General features: G+C 51.9%; 1 protein-coding gene across 1 annotated transcript in view; it reads right to left on the bottom strand.

Moving 5' to 3' along the window:
* The window catches only part of LOC137430713 (transmembrane protein 163a), a 57359-nt gene extending 52710 nt beyond the window's left edge, over positions 1 to 4649 (bottom strand). The window contains exon 1 of the mRNA XM_078782655.1: positions 4435 to 4649. Within this exon, the coding sequence (XP_078638781.1) occupies positions 4435 to 4649 (215 nt within the window). The remainder of the gene's footprint in view (positions 1 to 4434) is intronic.
* Between the last annotated feature and the right edge of the window lie 6758 nt (positions 4650 to 11407).

The following is an 11407-nucleotide window of genomic DNA, read 5'->3' as shown; positions in this document are numbered from 1 at the left end:
CTTCACAAACTCCCATCAACCGTCACCCTAGCTAACAATACCCACGACAACCCCATACCTCCCGCATCTCCTCAAAATCCACCTTCAACTGTCACCCCAGCTAACAATACCCATGACAACCCCACACCACTCTCTTTCCTCCCCTCCACCATCTCTTCACAAACTCCCATCAACCGTCACCCTAGCTAATAATACCCACGACAACCCACACCTCCTCGCCAACCTCCCCTACACCATCCTCTCACAATCCCCTATCAACCATCACCCTGGCTAACAATACTCACAACCATCCCACACCATCTCTCTGTTCAACTTGGGTGGCCTTGGGTTTTGAGGAATCCCAATTTTCAAAAAAAAAAAAAAAAAACCCATCAACCATCACCCTAGCTAATAGTACCCACGACCAACCTACACTCTCTTCCTCCCTCCAGCCCCCCCCCCCCCAGCTGCCCCGCCACCATGCCCTCACAATCCCCCTACAACAGTCACCCTATCCAACAATACTCATGACCACCCCTCACCACCATTACACAATCCCCCATCAGCTGTCTCTGTAACTAACGATACTCACGACCACCGCACACCATCCCCCAACAACCATCACCCTAGCTAACAATACCCACGACCAACCCACACACCCCGCCCCCTCCAACATCCCCAATCATTATCGGAATCCGAGCAGCTCGGAATGCACTGTCTCTATGTACTGTCGCCAGCAGGATCACAGTGAGTTCACAATGTGATGTCCCTGGCAAACTCGAAAATCGACACTCCAGGGCTTTTTTTGGCACTTTGTGATTCACAAATAAAATAAAATCCCCTTCAAATTAGACTGTGATTGATTGTCAATGGTTTTCAGAAGAAATAAAAATTGGGTTCCCCTTTAAGGGTCTTTTTGGTCTTTTGGGTGTTTTGGTCTTCAGGGTCTTTCAGGTATTTCGGTTTTTTTTGTGTCTTTGGAGTCTTTTAGGTCTTTGGGGTCTTTTCTGTCTTTGGGGTCTTCTGGGTCTTTTCAGTCTTTGGGGTATTTTAGGTCTTCGGGGTATTTTGGGTCTTCAGGGTATTTTGGGTCTTTGGGGCCTTTTGGGTCTTTTCAGTCTTTGGGGTCTTCAGGGTCTTTTCGGTGTTGGGGTCTTTTTATTCTTTGGGGTCTTTTCAGTCTTTGGAGTATTTTGGGTCTTTGGGGTGTTTTATGTCTTCAGGGTCTTTTGTGTCTTCGGGTCTTTTGGGTCTTTGGGGTATTTGGGGTCTTTTGGGTCTTTGAGGTTTTAGGGGTCTTTTCAGTCTTTTAGGTCTTCAGGGTCTTTTGTGTCTTTGCGGTGTTTTGGGTCTTTTCAGTCTTTGGGGTCTTTGGGTCTTCGGGGTCCTTTCAATATTTCGGGTCTTTGGGGTCTTTTTGGTCTTTGGGATATTTTGGGTATTTTCAGTCTTTGGGGTATTTTGGGTCTTTGGGGTCTTTTGGGTCTTCAGGGTCTTTTGGTTCTTTTGGGTCTTTTCGGTCTTCCGGGTCTTTGGGGTCTTTTAAGTCTTTGAGGTATTTTAGGTCTTCAGGGTCTTTTGTGTCTTTGGCCTTTTCAGTCTTTGGGGTATTTTGGGTCTTCAGGGTCTTTTGGGGTATTTAGGGTCCTTGGGGTATTTTGGGTTCTCGGGGTCTTCTCGGTATTTTGAGTCCTTGGGGGGGGGGGGATCTTTTGGGTCTGCTGGGTACTTTAAGTTCAGTATTTCAGGTTACATTTGTGGGTGGAGTCAGGTCAGCTGTCCAACCAATGGGTGAAGCCCAAACCCCTTTTCCCCACTCCACTTCCCCTCACAATCCCACTTCAACTGTCACCCTAGCTAAAAATACTCATGACCACCTTACCCTCCTCCCCCATCCCATCACAATCCCCCATCAGCCATCAACCAATGGGTGAAGTGCAGACATACATACATACATACATACATACATACATACATACATACATACATACATACATACATATATACAAACACTTGCTCCATTATATCATTATATATAGATTATAATTATAATAATAAATTATAATTATAATAAAATAATTATTAATATTATAATAAGATTAATAATAATAAATAATAAATAATTAATTAATAACAATTCATTAATTCTAATAAACATTGGATAGATTAAGAAACATTCGATCTACATCTTTCATGATGGCCATTTTGGAATTTTTCAAGATGGGATGTGAAATTTGCCTCCATCTAAGTTCCTAATGTATAGGGAGAGTCACTGTCAGCATGGCTTGTTTGTCAGCCGCCATTACAGGAAATAGCAGGTGAAGGAGAAGCGGTAGCATAGCATGGCACCCCTTGAAACATCCACTCGCTCTCCCTTTCGCTCGTGCCACTTTTTACAGGTGTGCGTGGGTGGGAAAAAGTGCTCTCCAGAGTGGAAGGACTTGGGATATAAAAGAGTAACGCCAACGCGACGTGAAACTCACTCTCTATCTTCTTCATGTCGTCAATCCCTGTGATGAATGGCTCCCCTGGAAATATGCGGGAGTGTTCCTTCTGGACCTGAGACTTGGATATTGTGGCCCAAATGTAAGGCCCAAGCTAAACCAGAATCTTCTAATGCTTGGCTTAGAGCTTAGGCAGAGGCCACGTCCAAGTGTTACTGCCGCTTTCCTTCTGCCTAGAGACAAAACACATTCCTTAGGGAACTGTGCAAAAGGAGTGAGGGGCCAACCCAGTACCCACCAATACCTGCAGTACCCACATATACCTGCTTGCATCCGCTGGGCCTCCACAAGGCCAGATTGTGCTCAGATCAGGTGCGCTATAGGGCATGCTCGCTGATGCATTCCTGGCATTTCTCACCCTCACCAAAACAGGGATTCTCCCCTACTTCCATTGAACAAAAGACACAGTGACTTCAGAAAAGTCCGCAACAAGGACATAAGGGGCTGAACGGAAAAGATCCCGATGTGTGTCGTAAAAATCACGACATTATTGTTGGTTTGGAAAGACCTGGATCATCTAATGTGGCCAAGGTGTGTGTCGTTGGTTGTTATCTCCATATGTGGGTTTCAGAAGGTGGAACGTTGTCCTCCCAGCTCTCGAAGTATCCACCTCAGTTTCAGTAAGGGATCACGATTCATGGACCGGTTTGTGAAGTTTTCTTGGTCAAAAGTTTTGTTCCGAGGGATCTTTTGAGGATCGTCACTGAGCTCTGAACAGCCTCCAACTGTAGTTTGTTTGTAGTAATATTCCCAGGGATGGTTTTCAAGATCTCCATGAGGTTCTTTTCTATCATTTCCATTGCTGCATTTATCCCTGGTACAATTTCGGAACTCTTCAGCTTCCAAGGTCTTTTCACCTCATTTTTAAAATCCTGGTGTTTGGTCATTTTCCCTCATTTCTGCTCGTGTCTGTGCGTGTGAGTGTGCGTGTGAGTGTGCGTGTGAGTGTGCGTGTGACTCGAGGGGCAGATTTTAGGAGATTTGGAAGGTGGGTCCGGCCTTTGCCAAGCAGATGAACGCATTTCATTTTGGTAATTAGATACAAGATAAAAGATAGAAGATGTAGATAAAAAATTTGTGCAATGCATTTTCACTGGCAAAGAGTGAGGTTTGCTACGACTAAACCAGTGGACCACTACGAAAATAAACTTTAAAAGGTTGTTGGGAGTCTCCCAGGAAATCAATTAAATTGTTAGATATGTAGGTTCAAGGTCGGTTAGGGTTAGGGTTAGGGTCGTTAGGGTTAGGGTTAGGGTTGTTGTTGTTATTAGGGTTAGGGTTGGGGTTAGGGTTAGGGTTAGTTGTTAGGGTTAGGGTTGGGGTTAGGGTTAGGGTTACTTGTTAGGGTTAGGGTTAGGATTAGGGTTAGAGTTACGGTTAGGGTTAGGGTTAGGGATAGACTTGCTGAGTTGTTCGGGTTAGGGTTAGTTGTTAGGGTTAGAGTTATGGTTAGGGCTAGGGTTAGGGTTAGGGTTAGCAGCAACGAAGGCTGGAAAGGGTGGAAATGCGAATGGTTCGACAGATGTGCGTAGTATCGTTGAGAGAGAGGAAGACAAATGATGAATTGCGAAAGATGATGGGAATAGAGCCTGTGATGGATGCTGTGAAGAGGAACAGGTTGAGATGGTTTGGTCATGTGTTGAGGAAGGATGAAAGTAACTGGTTGAGAAGAGTGATGGAAATGAATGTAGAAGGAAGTAGAGGACGGGGAAGACCGAGAAAGACTTGGCGAAAGATGGTGGAACAAGAAATGCGGGCAAGGGGGTTAACAAGGAGAGATGCAGAAAATAGGGCAAAATGGAGAAGATTGTCATGGGGGCCGCAAGGCCGAACGTCTGCAGTGGTGACAGACAGAGAGTGAGATGGAGGGCCGTTCTGTTCACAGATGACTCCCGCTTTCTACTGAGACGCGCTGATGGACGTGCACGTGTCTACAGACGTCGGAACGAACGTTATGCCCCAAAGCGTGTGGAGCACGTCGATCGATTTGGTGGTGGAAGTGTCATGGTGTGGGCAGGTATCCATCATGGTGGCCGGACTGCTCTTGTGCATGTGACAGGTGCACTGACTGGGGTCCGCTATGGAGACGAGATCTTGTGACGTCACGTCGTTCCGTTCATCAACACCAACGGTGGACTTTTTCAGCATGACAACGCCCGACCTCATGTTGCACGTGTCTGCCAGGACTTCCTCCAGCAAACCAACGTTCAGATGTTACCCTGGTCTGCTCGATCACCCGACTTGTCCCGATTGAGCATCTGTGGGATGTTTTGGATCGCCGTGTTCACCAGCGGAATCCCCCACCTCAGACACTCCAGGAACTGCTTGTGGCACTTCAGCAAGAGTGGCACAACATTCCACAACGCATTATTCAGGATCTCATTGCCTCCATGTGTCGCCACTGCCAAGCTGTCATCAATGCTCATGGTGGCCACACCAGATACTGACATTTTGGTCTATCTTTTGGCTTTATCAGGCCTGTGTATGTTGTTCGGTCAGTTCACCGGTGATCATGTCTCTGACATTTGTAAGGTGATCCAGTTACAGTAATCGAGCCATATTGTAATGTTTGTATGAATCATATTTTCTCGGTTAATAAACCCATAAAACCCATACATAAAACCTGTCAAGTTTCTTTTTTTTAAACCTATGTCAAGTTTCTTTTTTTGAAGAGTATATATTAATGTCCCAAGTGTAAAACTTTGATATATTCATGAAATGTGAAGGTTTGATTTCCCAAAGTTAGTTATTCAGTTATGACGTCCGCCACCAAAGGTCGGCTGTCTGTCCGTTTGTGAACAAGATATCGCAAAGAGTTGTGGACGGATTCCGGCGAAATTTGGCAGAGATGTAGCGTCTGTGACAAGGACGAAATGATTAGATTTTGGTGAAGATCCGGATTCGGATCCGGCTACTAAAATTTTTTAAAGTAATTCTTCACCATTGGGAGATCGGGCCAAAAACGATACATATGAGGATAATATCTAAAACAGTTGTGGACGGATTTGGACGAAAGTTGGTGGACAGGTTGTGTGTGTGACAAGGACGATTCGATTCGATTTTGGTGAAGATCTGAATATGGATTCGGATATGAGAATTATTTAATTTTTTAAGTGATTCTTCACCATTGAGTGATATTGCCAAAACCATACATGGCAGGATATCTCAAAACGTTGTGGACGGATTTGGACGAAATTTGGTGGACAGATTATGTGTGAAAAGGACGAATCGTTTCGATTTTGGTGAAGGTCTGAATATGGATTCGGCTCCAATAATTATTTAATTTAAAGTGATTCTTCACCATTGAGAGATCAGGTGAAAAGCGACATATAACAGATTTAAACTAGAACGCCACTCAGTGCAGCGCATACTCCCGCCGTGGGTCAAGTTGGAATAGTACGATTTCACAAAAGTTTGAGGGAGTAGTTCAGTGACAACACAAGACAAGACAACACAAGACAGACACTGCACAGATATATATTTAGAATATATAGAAGATAATGTTTTTAAAAAACAGGCAATTTCACTTACATTTTCGGATTCAGCGTTCAATTCTATATAAGTGAGTGTATTTTGAGGCATGTGTGACTTCAAATAAAATTGTAAGCCAGACAAACGTTCGTTTCATTCCTTAGGGATACAACATGTAAAACTGGCCCAAACGTCCAAACAAAACTCGCTCATTTTAAGTCGTACAAGCTAATGCGACCACTCATTCTTCTGGGAAGAATCCCGTGCACATGCTTGTCACACTCATAACTCACCTAAGTCTTTATAAGTTCATCAAATACTGACACCGCGATTGACATTCACTGAGGTAAATGTTGATATCTCTTCTGAGGTAAAACAAACAAACAAACAAAAAAAAACAGTTTTAAAGCATATACGTATCAAACGATACATTTTATTAAACGGGGAAACCGAATACACACTTTGGTGGTTTTAAAATGACAGAATATGCCTTTATTAGAAAAAAATTAATTAACATTGAAGACGACGCGGCTAAAAAAATACACCGCTCTAACGCATAACCACGAGTTTGAACTACATTTACAACAAATATGAAAACTATTTTCATATCACAATGTTAAATATAGAATATATAGAAGATAATGTTTTAAAAAAATGAGCCATATCTTCCAATGGTAAACAATCCTTCAAAAAATTCCTGGATCCGGAATAATATCCTGAGCTTCACCAAAAACTAATCAATTCTTCCTTATCCCAAGGGCAATCATCCCACCAACTTTCATCCAAATCCGTTCAGAACTTTTCCAGATATCTTGTTCACAAACACACGAACACACACACACACACACGGACACGATCAAATGCATTACTCCCTGGCGGGAGTAAATATCGTACTGTAGCGGTTGCCGCTGAGCATACACAATCGCCTTACACCTGCCGATGACGCAACCAGGGAGCGATCACTGTACCGGGCTCGCCCAGGCCGCCCGGGCATGCCCAGACTCGCCTTTCCCGGGCTCGCCCAGGCCGCCCGGGCATGCCCAGACTCGCCTTTCCCGGGCAAACGCTCCGATCGGCATGCCGCGCCCGGCTTGGGAGGCGTGACTTCCGGCATGACGTGTTTGATTGTGCTTATATATATTGCTACCCGATAAACGGGCTTTTCAGAGTACCCGAGTTTTCGTTTTACCAATAAAGGAGCTCGGACGAATTCCCGTCTTTTGTCGCGTCAATCCTTTCGACTCGCGTAGGAGCACAGCTCCTCACTGGTGACCCCCGACATGGACACGGCAGTTACCCTTAAACTGCCTACCTTCTGGGAGGCAAACGTGGTGGTTTGGTTCGCCCAGGCAGACTCCCCGTTTGCCCTGCGAGGCATTACCGCAGACGACAGCCGCTTCCACCATGTGGTAGCGGCACTCAGCTCCACCGCGGCCCGCGCCCTGAGCCTCCTCCAGCACCCGCCAGCCGCTGACAAATATGGCACGATCAAGACGCTCCTCCTCGCCAGCGGGGCCTGGGTGTGGCGGTGGACGCAAGACTACATGCTCTCGACGCATTTGCCCTCTCACCGGCAGAACGCGCACGACGCCTGCTCGACCTGCCCGAGCTCGGCGACACGCGCCTGTCCGAGTGGATGGACTACATGCTCTCGCTGCTAGGTGAGCACTCCTCGGATTTTCTTTTCCGGGAGCTGTTCCTCCACCAGCTACCTAGCCAGGTACGCTTCGCCCTGGCAGGCACGCAGATCACGGATCCCTGCGCCCTCGCCAGGGAAGCCGACAAGATCTACTCGACAGGCCAGCACATCGGGGCAGCTACCTGGAGCCCGCCGCCGTCCGAGGCGACGCCCATGGCGCCCGAGCGCCCGGTGCGGTTGGAGGCCGAACTGCCAGTGCGACTGGTGGCCGCCACGCCACGCCGACCGATTCCAACACGACGGCCGGGGCCTCCACCTGACCAGGCATGGTGTTATTACCACGCTAGGTTCGGACAAAAGGCTCGGACATGCCGACCCCCGTGCACTTTCGGCGAGTCGGGAAACGGCCGGGCCGGCGTTCATTATCAGCCATGAGCGCCGGCCACTCGGGCAACTTGCTTTTCATCAAGGACAAAGCGTCCGGGCGGCGTTTTCTTTGTGACACCGGCGCCCAAATGAGCGTCATACCCGCCTCCGAGCAGGACAGGCAGACCGCCGTTTGTGGCCCCTCCTTGGTCGCTGCCAACGGATCGGCCATCTGCACCTTCGGCCCGCGCAACGTCACCCTCTGCTTCGGCAGCCAGCGCTTTAATTGGACCTTTGTGACGGCAAGCGTGCCCATGGCTTTGCGAGGCGCCGATTTACTCTGCGCGCACGGGCTGCTAGTCGACGTAAAACGGCGTCGCCTCGTCAAAGCCAAGACTTTCAGCTCCCTGGCATGCAGAATGAGCAGCTCCGCGCCGACTGAACTATCATGCGCCCTCCCGGCGGCGAACGAGTTCGCTCGCCTGCTCGCAGAGTTCCCGGCCCTCACGCGGCCGACGTTTTCGGCCGTCGCAGTGAGACATGGTATCGAGCACCACATACCAACTACGGGCCCGCCGGTCTATGCCAGAGCCCGCCGCATCGATCCGGCCAAGCTCGCCGTGGCAAAGCCCGAGTTCGACGCGTTGGAGCACCTCGGTATCGTGTGGCACTCCGATAGCGCGTGGGCCTCACCTCTGCACATCGTGCCGAAGCCACGGGGCGGCTGGCGCCCAGGTGGCGACTACCACCGCCTCAACGACGTTACCACCCCCGACAGATATCCTGTCCCGCATATCCAGGACTTTTCCGCCCGTTTGGCGGTGCGGGTAATTTTCTTGAAAATTTACTTGATACGGGGATACCACCAGGTACCTGTCAGGCCGGCCGACATCCCCAAAACGGCCGTCATCACACCTTTCGGCCTGTTCGAATTCCTGAGGATGCCGTTTGGCCTCAAGAACATGGCCCAGGCGTTCCAGCGCTTGATGGACGGCGTGCTGCGCGACCTGCCGTTCCTCTTCGTCTACCTGGACGACATCCTCGTCGCCAGCACGTCCCGGGCCGAGCACCTCCTCCACCTCCGAACAGTGCTCGGACGCCTCAGCGAGCATGGCTTAATCGTCAACCCGGCCAAATGCCACTTCGGCACGATGGCCGTTGACTTTTTGGGTCACCACATCACCAAGAACGGGGCCGTGCCGCAGCCAACCAAGGTCGAGGCCATCACCAAGTTTCCGCGTCCCCGCTCCATCAAGGCCCTGCAGGAGTACCTCGGCATGGTGAATTTTTATCATCATTTCGTGCCCCGTGCTGCTCAGCTCATGCGGCCCCTTTACGAAGCCCTCCGGGGCAAGCCGGCCAAGCATGACGTCGTCTGGTCCGCAGACATGGACGTGGCATTCACAGGCGCAAAGCTGGCCCTTGCCGACGCAACGCTGCTTGCTCACCTGGTGCTCGACGCTCCCATCGCCCTCACTACGGACGCCTCCGACTACGCAGTGGGCGCCGTACATGAACAATGGGTGAACGGGGTTTGGCAGCCACTTGCTTTTTTTAGCCGGCAACTCCGGCCGAACGAGCTCAAATATAGCACATTTCACTGCGAGCTCCTCGGTCTATACCTGGCCGTTCGCCACTTCCGCCACCTCCTGGAGGGCCGCCCGTTCACGGCTTTCGTCGACCACAAGCCGTTGGTTTACGCGATGGCCAAACTCACGGAGCCGTGGTCGGCCCGCCAGCAGCGCCACCTCTCCGCCGTGTTGGAGTTTACCACGGACATCCGGCACGTCGCCGGAAAAGACAACACCGTGGCCGACTGTCTTTCTCGGGCCAGCGCGAACGCGGTCCACCTGGGCGTGGACTTCGCGCTTATGGCGGCCGACTAGACCGCCGACACCACGGTGCAAGCCCTCCGGGCGGCGGACATGGGCCTCCGCCTGGCTAACGTCCCCTTCGCGGACACTGTCCTGCTCTGCGACGTCTCCCAAGGCCAGCCTCACCCCGTCGTGCCCGTTACCTGGCAGCGCCGCATTTTCGCCTTCCACCACGGCCTTTCTCACCCGGCCCGGAAAGCTTCCCAGAAGTTGGTGTCAGCGCGTTTCGTCTGGCACGGACTTCGACGGGATGTCCGCGACTGGGCCAACGCCTGCACGGCCTGCCAGCGGGCCAAGGTCCACCGCCACACCCAGGCCCCGCTGACACCTTTCACCGTGCCCGAACGGCGTTTCGACCACGTCAACGTGGACCTGGTGGGCCCCCTTCCCCCATCACGAGGTTTCACACACCTGCTCACCATGGTGGAGAGGACCACCAGGTGGCCGAAGGCCGTTCCCCTCGCTTCCACCACAACCGCCGACGTGGCGCAGGCTTTCATCGCCACCTGGGTCGCCCGTTTCGGCGCACCGGCAGACATCTCTTCGGACCGTGGTCCGCAGTTCACCTCCGAGCTTTGGGACGCGGTCGTCCGCAACCTGGGGGTCAAGCTCCACCGTACCACGGCCTACCACCCACAAGCCAACGGGTTGTGCGAGTGTTTTCACCGCTCCATGAAGGCTGCGCTCATGGCCGGCCTTCAGGACGGCGGTTGGGCCGACCGGCTGCCGTGGGTCCTTTTGGGCCTCTGCACGGCCCCCAAGGAGGACCTCCAGGCGTCCACCGCCGAGCTCGTCTACGGCCAGCCGCTACGCGTCCCGGGCGAGTTCGTGCCCGACGGTACCAGTCCCTGGTCCGCGGCTCGCCAGCGCTCGGACCTCCAGGAGGCCGCCCGACGGTTTGCCCCCATGCCAACGTCCCGCCACGGTGGCCCCCAGTCCTATGTCCCCCCAGCGCTTCGCACAGTGGAGTACGTTTTTGTGCGTCATGACGCACACCGGGGGCCACTTCGGCCGCCGTACGACGGGCCCTTCCGGGTCCTGTGACGGGACGACAAGTCCTTCGACGTCGACGTCGGCGGCAGGTCGGACCGGATTTTGGTGGACCGCCTCAAGCCGGCGCATTTGGACATCGACCAACCACCATGGTTGGCCCTTCCTCCGCGGCGAGGCCGCCCCCCGTCCACGGTTCCCCCCGCTCGACCACCCACCACCACACCGGACCCCCCCCCACAACCCTCCAGGGGTCGCTTCGGCCGGGTCATCAGGACCCCCCTTAAATTGACCCTGCCGGTGCAAGTCGATTCTGGAGGGGCGCGTGTAGCGGTTGCCGCTGAGCATACACAATCGCCTTACACCTGCCGATGACGCAACCAGGGAGCGATCACTGTACCGGGCTCGCCCAGGCCGCCCGGGCATGCCCAGACTCGCCTTTCCCGGGCTCACCCAGGCCGCCCGGGCATGCCCAGACTCGGCTTTCCCGGGGAAACGCTCCGATCGGCATGCCGCGCCCGGCTTGGGAGGCGTGGCTTCCGGCATGACGTGTTTGATTGTGCTTATATATATTGCAACCCGAT

The sequence above is a fragment of the Myxine glutinosa genome, chromosome 7, assembly GCF_964187855.1.
Source record: "Myxine glutinosa chromosome 7, kmMyxGlut1.1, whole genome shotgun sequence".
NCBI classification, from domain to species: domain Eukaryota; kingdom Metazoa; phylum Chordata; class Myxini; order Myxiniformes; family Myxinidae; genus Myxine; species Myxine glutinosa.
This window is presented reverse-complemented; position numbering and strand designations above follow the sequence as displayed.